Here is a 21,769-nt window from a genome sequence, read left to right on the forward strand (position 1 = left end):
ATCCCATCCCATCCCATCCCATCCCACCCACCCCCAGCACTGCTTCAGGACAGCACCAGGAGGTGTGAGCCCTGTGGGTTTAACAGGAATCCTGCAGCATGATCCTGTGTGCCCCCAGTCCCCAGAGGCTGAGCCAGGCATGGTTCCCAGCCTCCTGGAGGGAGCATAGCAGGCTGTGTTGCCCCAGGGGAATGCCTACAGGAGGGCTGTGGTTCAGTAAAGTCACCAGAGAGTTGTCACAGGCAGGGAAAGGCAGCTGGAGAGCCAGGAGGACTGAGATAATTATTTCAGGGATATTTTCAGGAGCTGTCTTTGAGTACAGCGGAACAGGCTGTCAAACACTTCACTCCATGTGCAACCACTTGCACAACCACTGAGTCCCTGCTGCTTCTCCAGTGCCCCTGGGTGAGGACTGAACCCAGGGACCCTTTGTGCTGAGCTCAAATATTTCATGGAGGCACCTGAGCAATAGGAAAGGCAGGATGGGAGCCCTGTGGGCTGGGATCAGGTCACTGGCTGTGCTGGGCTCTGTGGATCAGCTGTGCACTCCTGCACCATCTGCTCTCAGCAAGCTGGCTCGTGCCAACCCTGGCTTGGCCCACGGCTCCGAGGGGCTGCTGGAGAAGCTCTGGGGAGCAGAGGCTGAAGGGCTGTCAGGGGCAGGCAGCAGCCTGGCCCTCGTGCTGGGCTGAGTCACTGCGGGCAGAAATGCATCTGTGGTCATGGAAATGATCCTTCCGCTCTTGCGCTGCCTGGTTACTTCTGTATTCAGAGGGGAGAGCTCTGTGAGAGCTGCACCTCACCCGGGCCAGCTTGTGGGGCTGTGATAAGGAGGGGAGGATCTGCCCTCTGGCTGCTCCAGCCCCTTCACGTTCTGGGTTCTGTGGGGTAACAGGACAGCTTTGGGGTTTGGTTGTGCACACACCAGCTCACCTCTGCCCGATCAGGGCTGAGACCTGCACACACAGCACTGAGACTTGAGGAGGCACAGTTGTGAGGGGGGATTGTCAGGGGCCATCACAGATATCCTGCCCACAGGCAGAGGTGACTCTTCAGAAACTAGTCTGGAAGAACTCAGGCATCTTCCCCCATGCTTCTCTGCCCCAGCTAAGGAAGCTCTGGCATGCTGACCCTCGCTGCAGCAATTAGTGAGCCATTGTGGCTGTATTTGGAGACTGGTCTCACGTCTTCCCTGAGCAGAGAATGACTTGCTCCTCCTCCACATCCTCATGGCTGTGGATGAAGCACTTACACCTTGCCCTGCAAACACCCACAGACTCTGGTGATCACATGATTTCCTCACACAGCAGCTTAAAGGTGTTATGTTGGGCTGGTCACCTAAACCCCAACCTCTTCTGTAAGGGATTTCCTGCTTGGAGAGCAGTTTCCATGCAGGAAAGTCACAGAATGGTTTGGGTTGGAAGGAGCCTTAAAGCTCATTTTATTCCAACCCCTTGCCACAGGCAGGGACACTTTCCACTAGACCAGGTTGCTCCAAGCCCTGTCCAGCCTGATCTTGAACACTTCCAGGGATGGGACATCCATCTCCTGCCGTGGCTCAGCCTCCTTTCACCCTTTTCTGAGTGCTGGCCAGCACCCCTTTTTGGTGCTGAGGGGCTGTGTGTTATTTCAAGCAGCTTATTTGCATCTGCCTTGTTCTCCTGTGGCAGATTGCAGAAGGAATGGCTTTTATTGAGAAGAGGAACTACATCCACAGGGACCTGAGAGCTGCCAACATCCTGGTGTCAGCAGTGCTGGTGTGCAAGATTGCAGACTTTGGGCTGGCCAGGGTGATCGAGGACAGCGAGTACACGGCCCGGGAAGGTGCTGGGGGCAGAAGGTTGGGGGGCTCCCTGAGGGCCACCTGCCCCCACAGTGCTCCTGACCCCGGGAGGGGTGTGCTGGGTGCACGGGCAGAGGGAAGCTCCTCTCATTTGCATCACTGCACTTGTTCCTCTTCTGTTTGTTTCTTGTTCCCCATATTTCAGCACCCCTTTCTCAGCAGCTGGGGTTGAGCTCGTGTTTCCCATTGGATCTCTTTGTCCAGGTGCCAAGTTTCCCATTAAATGGACTGCACCAGAAGCCATCAACTATGGATCTTTCACTATAAAATCAGATGTCTGGTCCTTTGGGATCCTCCTCACTGAGATCATTACCTATGGACGCATCCCCTACCCAGGTAAGGAGGTGAAATGCCTCCTCCTATCTGATTCCAAAAGACACATTCCACCTTCTGGGCTCCATGCATGTGACCTGAGCTTCTCCAGCTCCATGGGAAAACCCTGTAAATCCTTATCATTAGGGACCATCCTGTATTTTATACTAATAATTACTTTGGTACCTTTTTTTCAATGGGGAATTACTCTGTAAATGCAAGTGGACCATGAAGGATCTGGGGTGGCACAACAGGCAGTTCTGAGGAGCAGCTCTGCCCTCACACTGACTTTTCATTGGAAGCAATGGCTCATCACAGACTTAGCATTTTAATTTATACAAAGTGATTTTAATTTATACAAAGAGATTATGAACTCCATCTGTCCTGGGGCACAAAACTCCATCCCACAATAACCCAGCATCTCCTTTGACCACGTTTCCCTAACCAGGAACAGCAGTTCCCCCTTCCCAGCCCCTCTAACCACTGTTCCCTTCCTGGAAACATTGCCCAAAGGGAGAGAAGTTTTGGGTTTGGGCATTTTATGACTTTTAAAGGCACCGGTGGCAGGTGATGTTCAGCTGTCCCCCGTTTCCAGGGATGTCCAGCGTGGAGGTGATCAGGGCGCTGGAGCGCGGGTACCGCATGCCCCGCACGGAGAACTGCCCCGAGGAGCTCTACGACATCATGATGAGGTGCTGGAAGACCAGGCCCGAGGATCGCCCCACTTTTGAGTACATACAAAGCGTTCTGGAGGATTTCTTCACTGCCACAGAGAGCCAGTACCAGCAGGAGCCCTAGCACGGGACGCTGCCAGCTCTTCCCTGTCTCACCCGTGCCCTGCTTGCCCTGCCAGCCTGGCCCAGGAGCCACAGCCCTGCTGGAGGGGCTGGGATGGGGGCAGCACACCATGGAGGGACAAGAGACGTGCCCACAGCTTGTGCCTTTCCCAGGGGCCTCAGTGTCCACACGGCAGCGGCTCCAGGAAGGGCTGGCTGCACCCTGGATGCCCAGGAGGATGGACAGGGAGGGGGCCAGGCCTGCTTTTGCTGCAAGGAAAGACCCAGATCGGTATTTTTAAAATAGTTCTGAGATTTTTATCACGTCGTTCTGCACAAGTAGGTGCCTTAGCTGCTGGCCATGGTGCCTGTGCTCCCTGTGTGATTGCTCCCAGGGGATGCCCCGGGGCACGCTGCAGTGCAGCCATGGGCTCATCCTCAGCACAGGATCCTGGGGTTTGGCTGTCACAGACACCTGCCCTCCTCTCTCCCTCCTGGTTTTCCCTCCCCGGTGTTTTCATGGCAGGCCCTGTGCAGAGGGCAGGTGTGGTGAGGCTGTGCCAGGGGCAGATGGACACAGACAGGGCTTTTCCAGGATCCCCCTGCACCTGCCTTGGGAGGAGCCGCTGGAGCCCAAAGCCATGGCAAAGCTTACAGGCACCATTCGTTGTCTGCTGGGGCATTTGCAGTGTCAGCAAGGGCCAGGTGCTCCCTGCACACACACTTGATGTTTATTTTTAGTATTTCATGAGGTTATTTGGGGAAAAGGAGTAAACAGTATTTTTTTTTTAAGACAGCCGTGTACCTCTTACAGCAGGGAGACTGGTGCCTGTGATTATATTTTTGATACCGAGAGGCAAACGCCATCGCTTCTGCTTTGGGATCTTTTTTTTTTTTTTGAAATCAATAAAATATTTATCAACCTTTCCTCTCCTGGCCGTTCCTGCTGCTCCGCATCCCGGGCGGGGGAGACGCGGATGAGCTGGGGCCAGCAGCGCCCCGCGGAGCGGGGGCTCCAGAGCCGGGCAGACCCGCAGCGCCCTCTGAGCAGGCCTGGGGCTCGGAGGAGCCGGGAGGGACCGGCAGGACCCGGGAGGGACCGGGAGGGACCGGGAGGGACCGGGAGGTTCGGGACGCCCCGGGCACCTCCCGGCCCCGCCGCCCTCACCAAACATGGCGGCCGCAGCGTCGCGCCCGCTCGCCATGCAAAGCCCGCTGCCCTCAGCAAAGATGGCGGCGCGGACCGCCCCTTCCCCGGCCGGCTTCACGGGGCCGGTGACCCGCTGGGGACCGGAGCGAAGATCCCAGCCCCGGCCCGCCCGTAAGGAGAGCTGTGCCGATCCGGGGCTGAGCTGGGCCCGGCCCCGGCAGCGCGGCCCCGGCGCGGTCCTGCCCGGCCGCCGCGGTCGCCATGGCGATCGGCCCCGCAGCCAACCGCGCGCCGCTTCCGGTGACGTCAGCGCCGACACGTGGATCGAAGATGGCGGCGTCGGCGGCGATGGTGAGTGCGGCGGGCCCGGCCCGGCCCCGCGTCCCGCCCGCTCTGCCCCGGCCCGGCCCGGCCCGGCTCGGGGGCTGCGGTGGGATCTGCACCGCGCCGGGAGCGGTGCGGCCCGGCCCCTTGGCGGAGGAGCTGCCCGTGCCGCCCGGGGCCTTGCAGCTGCCCCGCGTCTCCCGGCGCTGTCACCTGCGGCGGGCAGCGCTCGGGCCGCCGCTCGGGGCTCCTGTGCCGCCTGCCCCGCGCTGCCTCGGCTGCAGAGTCGGCTCCCGTGTGCGGTTCGCGGGCAGGCGGGGCCGGGCGCGGCTCGGGCTGCCGGGAGCACCGGCCCGTCCCGTGCCTTCCCTGCCGAGCTGTCCGCCTGGCCGGGCCGCTGCCAAGCGCGGAGCCTGTTGCTCTCTGTGGTTTTCAGGTGTTCGGTGGCGGTTGTCGGGTCTGGGTTTGAGCAGCTGCTTCAGCTTCCCGCGTCCAGCATCCCTGGTGTTGCTGTGGAATGATTCCTTGAGCCCTCAGAGAACCGAAGGTGTTCCTGCTGGGCATCAGTGCTCCCTCACAGAGCAGAAAACGAGCTGCTGAGGCGTTTGTTATCTGCCTTGAAGTCTTGTAGGAGCCAAACGGATTTCCTCCTTGCTTTCCTAGGGGGGTATTTTTGTGGCTGTGCCTCGCAGGAATAGCGGTGTGGATAAAGGATGTGTGCTGATACAAAGGTCGCTGCTGGCTGGGCTGTGAGGTGACTCATGGGCAGATTGGGAGTGCCAAGGTTTTCCTTTCATTTGCTTTAAGCATCTTCATACCCTGCTGGCTTCCTCCCAGGCGGTGGGGAGGCAGTGCTCAGCTGCCTCTGGGAGCTGGGATCGTCCTGTTGGCAATTTCCTCGTGGCTCCCTGTTGTGAGAAGGGCAGAGAAGGCTGCCAGCAGCTCTGCTGGTGTCAGAGGGGCTCTGAAGCCAATGTGAATGCTCCTTCTGAAGGGCCCTCGTGGCTCCTCCAGTGCAGGGATGTAGTAAAGATGAGCTTATCCAAACAGTTCTCAGGATCAGCCAGGGAGGCAGCTCTTGGAAAAGGGGATGAGGGTCAGGGTGCCATTAGCACTGTTCTGCCCTGCTAGTGTGCCTGAGGGCAGAATGAAGGGTACATGTGTGAGGGAGCTTGCTGGGGTTTTTTGCTCCCACAGAGGAGCAAATCTTCCAAAGGTTGTGGCTTTCTCCCCTTTCTGTCACCATTTCTAAAAAGTTTCAGTAAGTGGAATGGAATGGGGGAGCTGTGTGAATCCATTTGGACAAATGGCTCTGCACAGGTAATTTTCCCTGTTTTTCTTCAAAGCTGTCTTTGAAAGTTAACAGCTCTTGATTATGGCTCTTTGATGTCCCTCTTGCCTCTCTCTGCCAAAAAGAGATGAGATGATTCGTGATATCCATCTCTGTCACTTCCTACTTCCTTTTCATCTCTTTGAACAAATCCTGTGTTCTGTTCTTCAGTTCCTGTGTGGCCTGTGAAGCTCTTAAGACCTAAACCAGCCCTGGTGCAGCACTGGCTCAATTCTGATGCTTGAAATTGCTGCTGCTTGAGGGTTTCTTCAAGCTGTTGGCAGTACCCTGGGCAGGGATGTCCTGGGTGCACGTGGCCAGGCCATGGACCCTCTGGAGCTGTTGCAGAGTGCCCCAGGGAGCAGCTGCTGTTTCCCCTTTGCCTTAAATCAATGCCAGACTCTGGCAGTGGGAGCTGGAGGGACCACGAGTCCTGGGGAGGGACAAGTGTGGTAATAACTGGGTGTTTTAGGGCCTCTTCGTGCTGGGTCAGACTGGGGTTTAGAGAACAAGTCCTCAGCTTTGGCAGCGTGGTTTGTGAGCCTCCTGTGAATTCACAGAAAGTGGCAACGTTGTTTTAAGTGTTTCTGAGTGGGGTAAACCTGGTCTGCAAACCCCAAGACTGGTGATAATTGTCCAGAGGGGCCTTCTTGGAGAGGGTTTGTGTGTGAGCTTCTGATCTGAGGGACAGGAATGGGTGATTGTGCTCCTGCAGTTCCTTCTTTTGTTTAGATCAAATTCTCCTAAGACAGGGTGTCTCTGCCTGTCTGCATATAGGAAAATAATCAGGCTTAGGCAATCTGAACTGTTTTTGCCCACTTGCAGCTGGGTTTTTCTCAGTCTGGGGTTGTGCATATTTGTTGTGCTGCTTGTTGCACCATTACACGATTTCCTGGCACCTCAGATACAAGACTGTCATTTGAGGGGGTTTTTTGCATGTTTTTGAAATGGAAATGGAAAAGGCTGTGAAGCTGTGTGTCCTGTTTGCTGCAAGTCTGGGCCTTGCCAGGGCCCTGTGACTGACCCAAAACTGAGCTCCCTCCTGGAAGTTCTGACCTGGCACAGGAGAGAACTCAGCTTGCAGGCATCCCCCGTGTGAGACAATCACCTGGCCAGGCCCATGACTTACACACATCTTCTGGGGGGTGTCCATGTTGCCATTTCTGAGCTGCTGCCTTGTTTGGAGAAGATGAGGCACATTTGTCAGTTCAAGAACAAAGGTGCTGATGAGTGAGGCCCCTGGCTTCAGCTTCCCTGTGCTCTGCCAGCCCAGGAGCCTGCATTGGGCATTTCCTTCACCTTTCACTTCCAAAGCTTTCCCCACCTGTTGCAGAGCAGCTTCCCCCTTTCTTGCTACCAACTGTTCTTTGCTGGCAAGGCTTGGCAGAGTCACCCTCCTGTCTTTCCTGTTGCTGCCTGAGTCATCATCATCTGTATGCAAAGACAGCCTGACTTCTGCCAAAATTGTCATCCAAAATTTCATCTCTTGCATGCTCATGTGTCTCCTGAGTGTCTGCCAAAGTTCTGTCCTGGTCTTTTCACCTCCCAGGTGGCAGTGGTGTGGTTTTGGAGTAGCATTGTGTAGGTCTGTCACTTCAGTGACAAATGAGATAAGGGCTGCAGGTTGCTGGAGTGCAGCGTGGGACAAGAGTGCAGATTCCTTCCACTGCTTCCTCCAGCTTGCTGGGGCACAGGTGGCAGTGGTGTGGTTCTGGTTTTTGAGTAGCATTGTGTAGGTCTGTCACTTCAGTGACAAATGAGATAAGGGCTGCAGGTTGCTGGAGTGCAGCGTGGGACAAGAGTGCAGATTCCTTCCACTGCTTCCCCTGTGCAGGAGACATTTTCCTGCTCTGTGGAGAGCCATTGAGCACTCCCTTTAAAGACTGGAAAGGCAAAGTTTAGTGCAGCACAGAAAATAAGCCCCATGTTGCCTCAAGGCAGATCAGTGTTGAAGGTCAGGCAGTTTTAACAAGAATATTTCCAAGCTGGGGCTTTATGCCTGCTCCAAGTGTATTTGGTTGTGCTTAGAATAGATCTGAAAATCCCCTTTGTAAGCAAAAAAGATCACAGAATCACAGAATGGTTTGGGTTGGCAGGGTCCTTAAAACTCACTTTGTTCCACCCCACTGCCATGGGCAGGGACACCTTCCACTATCCCAGGCTGCTCCAAACCCCATCCAACCTGGTTTTGAACAATTCCAGGGATGGGGCAGCCACTGCCTCTCTGGGCAGTCTGTGCCAATGCCTCTTCCCTCACAGGGAAAAATTTCTTCCCAATATACAGTCTAACCCTACTCTGTCAGTTTAGAGCTGTTCCCCCTTGTCCTGTGCTCCATGATCCTGTAAATAGTCTCTCTCAATTTTTCTTGTAGGCTCCCTTCAGGTACTGGAAGGCCACATGTATCTGATGATTCAGTATTTATATTTTCTGTAGGTGCCTAGCATTTGCATCTTAAATACATTTTAGACTTTCAACCCCCTGATACTTCTGCCTTCTTTTTTTCCATCTTGTTCATTTCCACTGATTCTGGATGCTCAGGTTGGCCCTCACAGGTGTCTGAGCCCAGCATACTTTCCTTGCCTTGGAATGAGACAGGAGGAAGGTGATGAAGAAGAAGAGGTGTGGGGGCAATAAACAGATTTTTCAAAAATTTTTTCCCCCCAGCCTGAGGAAGGATCCCCATGACAGAGCTGCTGTTTGTCACACCTGGCCTGTGGAGTGTTCCCTCTGGTGCTGTCAGACTGACAGTGCTGAGGACACACAGGGACGGTGGGGATTTGGTTTTTATGTCTGCAGCATTAGCTCAAGAGTTGTCCAAAACCAAGGTTTTGTGTGGTTTTCCAGAAGTGCCATACACACAGGGAGTTCAGGAGAAGGGACTGAATCTAGAAGTGCTGTGAGGTTTTACCAGAGCTGATGTCCTAATCCAGGCAAGCTGCTGCTGGCTCATGCTCTTTAAAGCTCGGTTTTCATTTCACAGCCTTCCTGCCCATGCTCAGCTGGGTTACCTGAGGTGAGGGGAGGGGCTGAGGAGGCAGCAGGGTGTGTTCAATAAAGGATTTACTGTGGCTGTGTTAGGGTCTGCATTCTCCTGGAGCCCCCATAGAGTTGATTGAACCTTCCAGCCTGACTTGTCACCCTGCTCCCTAAAAAAGAGCTGAAAAAGTGTTTGCCATGTTACTGAGCTGTGCTGTGGCCTGGAGGGGTGAGGAAGGCAGAGTGGTGATGGAGCAGGAGGGAGTGGTGATGTGACTGTCCCTTTGGGTGCAGTTTCTGGTGTCACACCTGACTCCTCAGTAACTACTCTTCTGCAGGTAGTGGCCTGTGAGCATCCATCTGTAATCAGCTCCAGGGTAGCTGCTGCTGTGCAGAGCTGACACACGTCCAGAGCCAGGGCTACAGCCCTCTTCTCCACTGATCCATGGAGTTTTCTGTCACAGGGAGCTCAGTGGGGGTGAGCAGAAAAGTAAAGTGATGGCCTGCTCAGTGCCCAATGGTGCAGATAAAAATGGCATTTTTCTTGTGGTTGAGCAAAGCCAAAGTTTTCCTGATTGCAGATGAAGAGGCAGAGACACACTGAGTGGAAAGTGACTTGTTGAGGGTCACAAAACAAAGCTAAGAACAGCTTTTGTGAATTTAACTTATGTTTAATCACCTGACTCCACAGTCTTCCTAATGTCTGGGATGAACATTTCCAGTGTTGTTGCCCATCTCTAATGCTGTTCCAGTGTTTCTGGAAACACTTGTTCCAGTGTTCCTGTTGTATTTTACTGTTCCTTCTCCTTTTTGCAGGAAAGGCTGAGCTATGTGCTGGGCCTGCTGTTGTTGTTACACAGCACAGACTCGTTCTACGTGCCCGGCGTGGCTCCCATCAACTTCCACCGCAATGATCCCGTAGAGATAAAGGTAGGATGAACTCAGTGCTGTTAGTCTGTTTGGTTGGGGGTTTTTGTCTTTTGGGTTTTTTCTTTTTTATACCATAACAACTAAGATGGGCTGTAAAGTTAAATTTGGGGATCCTGTTGCTCAAATTTTGTGTTCAGATATGTCCTCTGCTTCACAACGTTCGGGTCCCGTCACGATTCCTGTTCTTGCCCATGATCTCTTCTACCAAATTCCTTCAGCAGTTGCACCAAAGTCCTCAAGACTTTGCTCTGACTGGGAAAAGGGTCCCTTTCTCACTGTGGCTTTGAGGTGAATTTAATTTCTCCAGCATTATAGTGGCTCTAAAAATGCTTATGCAGAGGGTGCCTTTGGGTGGAATAAGGTCTGAATCAGATCTTCTCATACCCAGTTTGCTCATGTTGTGCCTTTAGGGGAATTCATGAGAAGCTCTTCCCTGGTTGGAGGTGTTTGTCCTTGAGCCTTGCAGATCCTTCAGCCCAGCCTTGCTGAGAGCTGTTCCTGTGCAGCATTGCTGGTATTCAGTGACAAGAGCTGCTGCACCTATCCATGGGGAAGCCAGGCTGTGCTTTCAGGCATCAGTGATTTATAGCCCATTTCATTTATTTTTCTAAAGCTGTGGCCTCTGTCTCAGCAAATCCAGCACCCTTGGGGCTGCTGAGGTTGGCTGCTCTCAAGTGAAGCGCAGCACAGTTTTCTCTTTGGCCACAGAATGCCAGACATAGGCTATTTTTAAGCAAATGAGACTTGCCTGTGGCTACAGTAAGCTTCCCAGAAGAAGAGGGTTTTGGAATAGCTGTTCTCAAAGGGATTTCAGGAGCTAAATGCTTCCTCAAGTGCTTAGGCAAGTCGGTGTGTTTGCCAGCACTCTTCCAATAAACAAGCTTGGCTGTGTTACAAAACACTTCTGTTTTTCAGAGGAACTGTGGTCTTGGCTGTTGTAGTATGTCTCTGCACTTCCCTTGTACCCTGTGATTTGTGGAAACTCTCCAGGAATGTTTGTGGTTGGTCACCTTGTCTTCCCAGACTGATGGCTCTTTGCCTTTCCTTGCAGAGATTAAAACTGCTGAACTCTCCATAGCACTGGAGGCCAGACCTCTAGGTCCAGTGGGACATGAATTTTTGTTTGAGGAAATCTTATATGAAATGTGACTCTTTAATATCTTTTGAGGTCTTTGCTGTTTCTTAGGACTCCACTGAGACATAAATTTGTGAAACCACCATGTTTTGTTCTTTGAGTGTTTTTCTGTGAATGAATTGCTACTGGAAGTCTCTCAGGAATGTCTATCTCTGTTACTATTTTTAATAGTAGTAGTATCTTCTGGAAGTAAGCTTTATGGAAGGTGTCTTGAAGTAAGCATCAGCTTCTAAATGATGCTGAGAGGAAATGAAATTATCTGGAGTTTTTTCCTGGAGATAATCCTTCCATTCTTCCTGCAGGCTGTGAAGCTGACGAGCTCCCGGACCCAGCTGCCCTACGAGTACTACTCACTGCCCTTCTGCCAGCCCAGCAAGATCACATACAAGGCTGAGAACCTCGGTGTGTACCTGTCAGACAGTGTGGGGGGTCTTTACAGGGGTAAAAGAATTGCAAGTGTCCCTTCTGCTGAGCTGAGAGAACCTGCTTCCTCTGATTCACTGTGTGCTGGCTGTCTGCAAACGGCAGTGTCCATGTGTGGGACAGGGGAAGTGCCTGTCCTGATGGAGAGCTGTAACCTGCTTCATAAGCAGGGCTTGATACTTCCAACAAAGCAGCTTTACTGACTTGCAATCTTATCCTTGCACCTGGCCTTGCTGTGGTCCCTGCAGCTGCAGTGCCTGGCAGCAGGATCAGCAGCAGGAAGCCTGGCAGTCTCCAACCCTGCCCATGTTTTCCTGTTTTCCAGGTGAGGTTCTTCGAGGGGACCGAATTGTAAATACACCTTTCCAGGTTTCCATGAATGTGGAGAAGAAATGTGAAGTTCTGTGCAACTTTCCCAACAAGCCAGTGACTCTGACAGTGGAGCAGAGCAAGCTCATCGCCGAGCGCATCAGGGAGGATTACTATGTCCACCTGTGAGTCACTAGAGCAGGGGTTTGTGCAGGGGGATTTGGTGCTGTGGACAAATTTGATCTGAAATCTGTGTTTTCAGCATTGCTGATAACCTCCCTGTGGCAACACGGCTGGAGTTTTATTCCAATCGTGAGGAAGAGGAGAAGAAGAAGGAGAAGGATGTGCAGTTCGAGCATGGATATAGGCTTGGGTTTATGGACGGGAACAAGGTAGAGAACTGAGGTGCTGTGGGAGGGTGCCTGGAGGAGATTGGGGTGTCTGTTAGAGGACTGCCAGAGAGTATCACAATTGGGAATGCAACCAAAAGGTTTTATTAATAGTGGGAATATGAGAGAGGGGTCTCTTGTGGGCAGAAGAGGGTGGGAATAAAAGCAGGAGTCCTTGCTTTTATTCACTGTGTAACTTTGGACAGGCTCGTGCAGTGGCTTCCCCTCAGCAGAGCAAAGGCACTGTGCCACCAAGACTGGCTGATCTCTGGTGCTGGAGTCTTTAGTTTTCCCTCACTGAAGCTGTTTTCTGCAGTTGTTGCTTCTCAGCTTTGCCTCTTCCTCCCATAGGGTGCTGATGTTTTATTTTATGTCACTGTTTCAGTTCTACCTGCACAACCACCTCTCCTTCATCCTTTACTACCACAGAGAGGATGTGGAGGAGAGCCAGGAGCACACCTACAGGGTGGTGCGCTTCGAGGTGATTCCCCAGAGCATTAAACTGGAAGGTAAGAGACCCTTGAGGAGGGCAGCAAGGGGGAAGAATCTCTTGTATGGACAAAAGGCAGATGCCAGTGATGTATCAGGGTGCCAGTTATTGCTTCACAGGGCACAGAAATGAGTCTAAATTACAAGAATAATAAACCACTTTGTTATTAAGGAAGTACCAACAATAGAGACATATCCATGAACTGCAATCCATGGAAGATCAATTCCTGTAAAAAGATCCGAGTTTGAGGTTTTGGGGTTGGATTTTTTTGCACTGTGTCATCTGGTATGAGGCATGTCTGGCATTCTAGCTCTTGCTGTGGCACAGATCTCCCAACTGGGACACTCTGTGCTGGTTCAGGGACACACAGGATGTTGGAACTGTTCTGGGGGATTGAAATTTAAAAATAGTGGTTAGGGGAAAACACTCCTAACCTCAGTGAGCCCAGTGGAAAAAGGTGTCTAGGAGGGCAGTTGGTCATGGTGTGGATCAGCCCACGCAGCTCCCCTCTGGCAGGGCAGGCACTGCTGTAGAGGTCTTGTTTCTCACTATGTCATATGGAATAGAGGATTTGGTCGTGGTCTAGATCCTTGGCTTCAGAACCTTTGGCTTTTATCCTTCCAGTTAAGGAGAGCCCTGTGCATAGCTTTCCTGAAAGCTTGTTAATGGTGCTCCACTGCTGGTCAGGAGAGTAGTTTTGCAAACTGCAGAGCAGGTGAGCAAGGAGCAACTGCTTCCCCACCTGGAATTACTGCAACCCAATGCCCTCAGAGTGCTGCTCAGCGGGAGAGGTGGTGCCTGAGGGAAGGGCTCACTGTGTGCTCTGCTTTCCCCTACAGACTTGAAGGCTGATGAGAAGAGCATGTGCACTCTGCCCGAAGCCACAGGCTCTGCCCCTCAGGAAATAGATCCTACTAAAGAGAACCAGTTGCTCTTCACCTACTCTGTGCACTGGGAGGTGAGGCAGTACTGAGGAGCTGGCTGGCAGGGCTGCTCCAAGTGTCTGTTCTGGAGTTGTGGCAGGCATTGGGGATGTGCTGGTGTGAGAAGAACTCTCCTGTTCTTTCAGGAAAGTGACATTAAGTGGGCTTCCCGCTGGGACACGTACCTGACCATGAGTGACGTGCAGATCCACTGGTTTTCTATCATTAACTCGGTTGTGGTCGTCTTTTTCCTTTCAGGTGAGTGGATGTGTGGGGAGAGGAAGGCTTTACCATCATCTGCAGGGAATTTTCCTTAAGCCTTAGCTACAGGTGGCTTGAGGAGGATGTGGGTATCAGAACCTGGTCAGAAGGAGCAGGAAACCAATTTAAAGCCTCCCAGTTCAAACAGTGTCCTGTGGGGTCAGGGAGTTACCAGCCTTTCTCTTTCTGGGGTCATTGAGGGAGTAAAAAAAAACACAAGAAAGCCCCAATGCCCCATTTCTGCTGGAATACTGCCTTCTCTGCTCCTTGGGGTTTTGTTTCTGTCTTTGCTGATGACTCAAGACCTCCTCTCCCAGCCAGAACAGAGTGTTGGTGGGAGCCATGTAGGTGCACAGCATGAGAGCAGCACAGCCATGTGGGAGCCTCTGAGCTGAACTCTGTGCTTGTTTTCAGGGATTCTCAGCATGATCATCATCCGGACTCTGCGCAAGGACATTGCCAACTACAACAAAGAGGATGACATTGTATGTGTTTGTTCCTTGGGCTGGGATTAGAGGGAGGGAAGCACAGGCCAGGGGGGATCCAGTGTGCAGACTTGGCCCTGTTGTCTCTTCCCTTGCCCCTGTTTTCCTTTGAGCCCTGGCCATGGGATGGGAAGTTGTCTTGTGCTGCCACACACTTTTTCTGCCTGAACAATCACATACCAGTTAGGATGTCTTCAGACCTAAGGGGTGACTGCAGACAGCTCTGTAAATGTGTGCCCTGGCACTGACAATTGAGGTCTCAGCTGTTTTTAGCCCAAGAGGAAAGAAGCTACTTGGCTAGAGTGGTAAAATTCAGTAGGAAAACTGGATCCAGGAAAGTTAACCTCTTAGGCTGCCTGTGGTAGGACCTTAATTTCCACTAGTGTGTATCACATCTAAATAACCTCCTTTTTCTGTTGTTGCTATAGGAAGATACTATGGAGGAATCTGGTTGGAAACTTGTGCATGGAGATGTCTTCAGGCCTCCACAGTACCCTATGATCCTCAGCTCCCTCCTAGGTTCTGGAATTCAGCTCTTCTGTATGATCCTGATTGTCATCTGTAAGTGGCACATGTTGCATGGGGTGGCTGTACCATGAATGATGCTCGAGGATGTTTGACTTCACCCTGTGCTCAGCTGGAGTGAGGCCCATGAAGCTGCCTCCTGTTGCCATCAGCCTGGGCTCAGCACTGCAGAGCTGCTGGATGACATTGCCCAGCTGAAGGCAGCTTTGTGTGATTTTATTTCCTTTGCCAAGCTGTGAGCCCTGGCTGATAGAGGGCTGGGAGACTTTTGCACAGGTGTGCCTTGCCTGCTGAGCTGCACCTGCTCCCATCCCTGGGGAAGCTGAGGCTGAAGCATGGTCTGTAGCTGAGTTCAAAGCTGTGCCTTCCTCTCTGGCCGGTGCTGGAGGCTGTGGATATGTGATGCTGTAGGGAAATCAGGCCTGTGCAGGGATTGCAGGCAGCTGTGGGCTGCAGATGGGACAGACCCCTGTCCTTGAGCTGCTGCAGCACACATCCCTCAGAGCTGCTGTTCCTTGTCCTGTTTCCCTCTGCAGTTGTTGCTATGCTGGGGATGCTGTCGCCTTCGAGCCGGGGTGCACTGATGACAACTGCCTGCTTCCTCTTCATGTTCATGGGGTAGGTGCCTCCACAGCTTCCCCCTGTGCTGTCCTGCCTCCCCCAGCAACAGCAGCTCATTTTCATTGACCTGGCTTGTTTCTGTCCAGGGTTTTTGGTGGATTCTTTGCTGGCCGCTTGTACCGAACTCTCAAAGGCCATCGATGGAAGAAGGGAGCCTTTTGTGTGAGTCTGGGATGTTCTGAGCTGTTTATCCAGGTTTGCTGATGGCAGAATCTGTGGCTAAGCCCCACACGTTTGTGGTAGCTGGACACAGTCTGGCTGTGCTGCACTTTTGCTGTGGGTTGAGTCCTTGTAGCTGTACAGAAGAGGCACCACCAGAGCGAAGAGGATTGTCCAAGATGCTCCCCACAGCCCAGCTCTGTGTCCTTGTCCTGTAACAAAAGGGACACTTCTCCACGTGTGCCTTGCCTCAGGGAGGGACTCATTCCACAGGAACATCTGGCTGATGAATCAGGTGCTTTCTCTTATGCTGTGGTTCCTCTTGCAGACAGCGACACTGTACCCGGGCGTTGTCTTTGGCATCTGCTTTGTCCTCAACTGCTTCATCTGGGGGAAACACTCCTCTGGTGCGGTAGGTGCCACCCTCAGCCCGGGGCCTGCTGGGTGGGAGAGGGTCACTGGGCTGATAGGGACCCACTTGGCTTCCCAGACCTTTCCAGGTGGGTGACTGGAGGGTTGGCTTGGCCAATGACATCAGTCCCCAGGGCAGGAGAGCTGTCAGCCTCACTTCTGTGGCTCTTGGTGTGATTCCAGGTGCCTTTCCCTACCATGGTGGCCTTGCTGTGCATGTGGTTTGGGATCTCCTTGCCCTTGGTCTACCTGGGTTACTACTTTGGATTTCGCAAGCAGCCCTATGACAATCCTGTACGGACAAATCAGATTCCCAGGCAGATCCCGGAGCAGAGGTGGTATATGAACAAATTTGTGGGGTGAGTGATGAGTGTCTGGGAAATACGGTGAGTTAAGCCCCCTCTCCTTGGCCCCCTTGGGTTGCTGAGTGTCACCTGCTGCTCTCTGGACATGGACAGATGGCAGATCAGGTTCCTTGAGGCCACATTGATAATTTGGATGTGGTATGAAGGGTACTTGTAGCCGTGGTACGTGCTCAGCAGTGGGAGCAGCTGTGCCATTGCCTGTGAAATTTAGTAATCTGGAAATGTAGAGCCTTTGCTTGGAGTGTTCTGTGTGGTTACAAGGAATTTTTAATGTCCAGACAGTTATATTGTGGTGCTTATGGCTTTTGTTTCTCCTCTGTAGGATCCTCATGGCTGGTATTCTGCCTTTTGGAGCCATGTTCATTGAACTGTTCTTCATTTTCAGTGTAAGTGTTTAACCCACTTTCCTCCTCAATGGGATTCTTTTCATGCCAAAGCTTTTGAAAGGGAAGTTGCTTCCACTGGTGCAGTCTCCTATTCCTGTGTTCTCTGAAGGGGGTAGCTGCTTTCTTCCAGGCCATTCAGTAGTTTCCAGGGAGAGTTATGGGACTCTCCTGGTGGTTTTGTGGTAAAAACAAAATTTACTGTAACATTACATCAGGGAGGGGTCCTGGTCTTGAGACAGTCACTGTTCTGCTGCTACCATTTTTCACCTGGATGGGGAAGAATTTGCTGTTCCATTGCTTGGGAGATGCAGGGAAATGAACAAGCTATCTCAGAGGTGTCCTTGTCCTTTTTGCAACCTGAATCCTCTGAAGTGAGATTGTGAAATGCATTAGATCTGTGGTTTCATCTAGGTGAGGTGAGGGGGCTCCTCATTTTCCCCTGGCTGGCTGGCAGAAGTTCAGTTCAGTTCATGTTCAGTGATTGATCCCAGTAACATGGAAATAAATTCCTGCTGTGTGTTTATTTCAGGCAATCTGGGAGAACCAGTTCTATTACCTTTTTGGCTTCCTCTTCCTGGTATTTATAATTCTGGTGGTATCCTGCTCCCAGATCAGCATTGTCATGGTGTATTTCCAGCTCTGTGCTGAGGTGAGATTTCCATGTTTGTAATTTGGGTAGCAGAGGGTGCTTGCTCCTGGAAAAGCACAGATCACATTATTGCTGCTGCTCAGCAAAGATTGGTGTGGCCCAGCTTCACAGGTGTGAATGTCCCTAATGTCAGGGAGTTAAAGCTCCTTGGTTATCTGTTAAGCTGTGGTTTCATACCAGGAATTTTGGCGGGCACAGGATGTTTTGAGCTGTTCCCAAACTGTTCCATTCCATCCACATACAACACAAAATGCAGAACCAAAGGTGAGCCCTGTCCTTGGGCAGCAGGTGCTTTGAGCCTGACTGTCAGCATCACATCCCTTGGTTTGGAAACACGTTTGTGACAGAAATTCCCCAGTCCCAAATTATGGATTTCCTTTGAAGGAAGATGGGTGGTGTTCCCCCTGTCCTGGAATGGTCAAAGCTTCCCTGAGGCAGAGCTTGGGGAGAAGAAAGTCAGGGGGATCATGAGGCTCTTTATCCTGTCAGGATTACCGCTGGTGGTGGAGGACCTTCCTGGTGTCTGGAGGATCTGCCTTCTACGTGCTGATCTATGCTGTCTTCTACTTTGTGAACAAGGTATTCCTCCTGGCTGGAAGTGCCATGTTTTTGGGGGTGACTCTGGGATTTGGGAAGGGAAATGAGTCCCAGTCTGCCCATGCCAGCCCAAGGCAGTGCTCACAGCCCTTCCAGACAGGAAAGGAGGTGTAGGTGCCCCAGGACTTGTGCAGAGCAGCATTCCCTGACCCCACCTCAAAGGGATCTCCCTTCAGCTGGACAAAAGTGAAAGTTTTCCTCCCTTTGCCAGAGCTCTCCTTGCAGAGGGCACTAGTTGATTTGTCATCTGTGTGTGTTATTTCACTGACTTTTTTCATCCTCTTCTGTTTCAGCTGGATATTGTTGAGTTCATTCCCTCCTTACTGTACTTTGGCTACACTGCTCTCATGGTCCTGTCCTTCTGGCTCCTGACGGGCACCATTGGCTTCTACGCAGCCTACATGTTTGTGAGGAAGATCTATGCTGCCGTGAAAATCGACTGAAGCTGGCATCCCCCAGCAGGAATCAGACACCTCTGAACACGTGTCCTCCCGGGAGGGACAGGGACATCTTCTCCCAGCTCTTTTTAAGGAAACAAAAAATCCAGTGGGAGAGTCACAAGAGAAATAATTAACTCCTCGATTTGGAATGTAACTTTGGCACAGTGTACATGGATTCTGGGCTACTTCTGCGGGGAAAAGGGGTCTGTAGATACCTTACATTTTAACTTTATTATCCTGTTCCATATTTGAGGGAGTTTTTTAGCAGAGAAATATCCCTCTGTATAAGTAAACCCCCTTTTTGCTAATCCATCCTTTTTTTTATGTTGATGATGAGCGGATTCGAGACAGCAGTGGAAACACTTGTGAAAACGTTTTCTTCCAGCCCCTGGGGTGCTCTAGGATTCAGGGAGACTCTTCAGACAAGTATCAGACTGGGTTTTTCTCCTGCCTTCGTGTCTGCACGGAAGAGGGAGCTTGACTGTGGCAGAATACCCGGAGCCCAAAGGCTCACCCAGCGGGAGCCCGGCACGCTCCGATCACCGAAGTCCCGGCTTCGGCTTGTTTACAGTTTGCTGGAGGTGCCATTCAGAGCCTGGGAAGTGCAATTTCACCCTGAGAGAGCTTGAGCAGCCTTTGGCATCGCTTCTCCCTCCCTCCAGCCTCGGACAGCACAGGCTGCTGTGGGAGGGTGGGACTGCCTCTCCTGCAGAAGGCAGGACAAAAGGTGCTGGTGGAAGTGACGTGGTTGTGCTGGAATACAGGACTGGAAGGATGCCTGAGGTAACTACCAGAGTTTGTTCTGTCAATAGCTCTGCTCTGGATGAGTGAGGAATGAGGGCAGGCTCCTTCCTGGGAATGCCACTGGGATCCTGAGGAGCCTGCAGGAGGTGGCTGTGGTGCCGTGGTGTTCGTGCCAAGTGATCTGAGGCAGTGCTGGGCCCGAGCTGCCCAAGGGTGGTGTAGGCCATGCTGAAGGGGTGGCACAGGCAGGTGGCCCCAGGAGCTGTCCCATGGCTGGGAGCAGGGCTCTCTCGCTGGCCCTATGCTCTGACTGCCCTTACTGCTCTCTGCTCCTCCTCTGAAATTCTCTACCTCCAGGGAACAGGAAAAGTGTACACCCCATGGCTGTATTTTGTTCTTCTCCACAAAAACCAGTCCAAGCTCTCCTGGATAGCTGATATGGGTTCTTCTTTTCCCATGGCTTGATGCCTGAATCAGCCTGTGGGAAGCTCTTTTTAAAAGAGTTAAAAGTTGGGTTGTGGTGTTTTTTTTTATTTTGGTCACTTCAGTGATGTTTATCAGTAAAAAGGTTCCACGTTGCAGTGAGGGCTCCCTCCATCCCCAGACTCACTGGATTCAGCCAGGACTACAGAGGAGAGGGTTTTTTTTCAGTGAGATCTATGAAAATTTTTCTTGTTGGAGTAAGAACTTCCAATGACCAGCTGCCACAGGTCACATCATTCCAACCCAAAACTGTCCAAAGCCCTCCTTGATCTCAGGGAGGGATTTGGGGCCTTTTTAAACCCCAATCACCATAAGTTTCCACCAGGTCCATGCAAAGGCCTGTGTCCCTTCCCTGCCAAAGTCTAATCAGCCAGGAATCATGGATGGAAAAAAGGAAGAGGGGATGTGTGAGCCAACTGTGCTGTGGAATCCTGTGTCAGTTCTGATTTGAGGTCCCTCTCTGAGATTTTCGTTGATTTTTTTTTCTGTTTTTCTTCTGCCCCTGCCGCAGTGGAGAGGCTCAGCCAGCATTGATTTCTCTCCCTTCCCTGAAGTGTTTTCTCTGTATTCTTTGTAATTTTTAATTAATGTATGTATTCTTTGTGTCCTATTGTAAATAAATCTGCCATTGTCCTGTCATCCTGCTCTCTTGGGTTCTCCTAAGCCACTTCTGGAGAATTTCTTTTTGTAACACTTGGCCTGTTGAACACCCATGTGGTCTGTGATGTGTGGCTTCAGCCAGAAGCAGAGCTTGGAATACCCTGGCTTTCTTTGTAATATTTTTCTCCTAGTAAACTAAGTTTCTTCCAGTGTGGCATGCCCTGAATGCTGCCAAATATTGTAATTATGCCTCCAGTTGAGGCATTTGGATCTGCTGCTGCTGTGCTGCTGGGTAAGATCACTTGAGCAGCTCATGTCTGGTGTGAGACACATCATTTGACGTGTGGCACTGATGGGCAGAGTGGCAGAACTGTTGGGTGGCAGTGCTGGGCAGTGCTTTAGAGCAGCACAGGGGAGAGGACAGCTCGGAAGGGAGTCTGAGGAGTGCTGCTGCTGCAGAAGCTGAGCCCTCAGCATTGGCTTCCAGCTCCATTGCATTCCCAGAGCTTGTGTGTTTCCTATGCCTCCAGTTGAGGCATTTGGATCTTGTGCTGCTGGGTAAGATCACTTGAGCAGCTCGTGTCTGGTGTGAGACACATCATTTGACGTGTGGCACTGATGGGCAGAGTGGCAGAACTGTTGGGTGGCAGTGCTGGGCAGTGCTTTAGAGCAGCACAGGGGAGAGGACAGCTCGGAAGGGAGTCTGAGGAGTGCTGCTGCTGCAGAAGCTGAGCCCTCAGCATTGGCTTCCAGCTCCATTGCATTCCCAGAGCTTGTGTGTTTCTGCTGGGGGGATGTGGCAGGAGATCAGTGAGCCTCTGCTGGAGAGCTGGCTGAGGGAGGCAAAGTGAATTCCCTTTTCCTGAGATGATTTGCCCAGCAGAGCAATGGATGTGATTCCCCCAGGTCAGAGTCCAGTGTCGGGGGCTGCTGAGTGTCTGTGAGTGAGGCCAGAGCTGGCAAATACGTGAATCAAAACTCAGAAATCATCAGAATAATCCCTTCTCCCTTTAAAAAGGCAAAAGAAGCTTCAGCTCCAGCACCAGGACAATCCATGCTGAACTTATTTTTGGCAGATGAGTGTATCCATGTTCTGTCACAGTCCCCAGCACCAGGGGAAAGCTGCTGAGGAAAGGGCACGTTCAATGGTGGCTGAATTAGGAATGAAAACTAGACCTGAAAACTAGATCATTCTTAGACAAGCACCTAACACTGATCATGGCTGTCAGCTTTTAATCCATGTTCTGAAGGAGAATCCCAGGAGGGCCCTGTGTGCTTTGCCCTGTTTCATCTTCAAATGCTGCTGGTGCCTGCAGCCAGTTGTAGCTTAAGCTGAGGTTTGCTCCTGGTTCTTCTGCCCGTGGGGAGCAGAGCATGCTGGGGTTATTGGGAGGGGGAATGGGCTGAGCTTGTCTGAAATGCTGCCACATGGGCTGGAAATTTTAGTGAAACCAAGCGACCAGAACTTTGTGTCTAACAAACATTATTCTCCTTGACAGGGGATAATGGTGTCTGCTGTGGCTGCCTCCCCACTGGGTGTTGGGTCTTTTTCTTGTGGGTCTAATTCTTTGCTTGGCAGAAATTTAAGAACCTCTTTGGCTTCATGTAGGGAACTGTGTCTTTGACCTGCCTTATTATTCTATCCTGTCTTAATCCAACCAAAACCCAAACTCCCCTCCATGAAGACACCTGGGGTAGATCCAAGTACTTTTAATAAACAACTTCATTATAA

At 51.7% G+C, this 21,769-nt stretch overlaps 2 protein-coding genes across 2 annotated transcripts in view; both read left to right on the forward strand.

The window, feature by feature from the left end:
• The window catches only part of HCK (HCK proto-oncogene, Src family tyrosine kinase), a 9,844-nt gene extending 5,590 nt beyond the window's left edge, over nt 1–4,254 (forward strand). Inside the window, exons 11-13 of the mRNA XM_039719200.1 lie at nt 1,671–1,824; nt 2,048–2,179; nt 2,751–4,254. Of these exons, the coding sequence (XP_039575134.1) occupies nt 1,671–1,824; nt 2,048–2,179; nt 2,751–2,953 (489 nt within the window). The 3' untranslated portion in view covers nt 2,954–4,254. The remainder of the gene's footprint in view (nt 1–1,670; nt 1,825–2,047; nt 2,180–2,750) is intronic.
• Nucleotides 4,255–4,311: 57 nt separating this feature from the next.
• TM9SF4 (transmembrane 9 superfamily member 4) lies at nt 4,312–20,076 on the forward strand. Its single transcript, XM_039719197.1, has 18 exons — nt 4,312–4,432; nt 9,529–9,642; nt 11,080–11,179; nt 11,526–11,694; nt 11,772–11,901; nt 12,284–12,407; nt 13,228–13,346; nt 13,458–13,569; nt 13,987–14,057; nt 14,486–14,618; nt 15,119–15,200; nt 15,290–15,365; nt 15,691–15,774; nt 15,957–16,132; nt 16,461–16,524; nt 17,054–17,173; nt 17,663–17,752; nt 18,064–20,076. The coding sequence occupies exons 1-18, from the start codon at nt 4,343–4,345 to the stop codon at nt 18,211–18,213; spliced, it is 2,004 nt and encodes a 667-aa protein (XP_039575131.1). The 5' UTR covers nt 4,312–4,342; the 3' UTR covers nt 18,214–20,076.
• The last annotated feature ends 1,693 nt before the right edge of the window (nt 20,077–21,769 follow it).

The sequence above is a fragment of the Passer montanus genome, unplaced genomic scaffold, assembly GCF_014805655.1.
Source record: "Passer montanus isolate IOZ18808 unplaced genomic scaffold, ASM1480565v1 scaffold41, whole genome shotgun sequence".
Lineage (NCBI taxonomy): Eukaryota > Metazoa > Chordata > Aves > Passeriformes > Passeridae > Passer > Passer montanus.

What these genes read in the sequence shown, in the direction of transcription:
- TM9SF4 (XM_039719197.1), top strand. Translation starts at nt 4,343, where the DNA reads ATGGCGATCGGCCCCGCAGCCAACCGCGCGCCGCTTCCGGTGACGTCA. An exon ending in GGAAGAAGGGAGCCTTTTGT is followed by an intron (nt 15,366 to 15,690) that starts GTGAGTCTGGGA and finishes TTCCTCTTGCAG; the next exon opens with ACAGCGACACTGTACCCGGG. An exon ending in GGAAACACTCCTCTGGTGCG is followed by an intron (nt 15,775 to 15,956) that starts GTAGGTGCCACC and finishes GTGTGATTCCAG; the next exon opens with GTGCCTTTCCCTACCATGGT.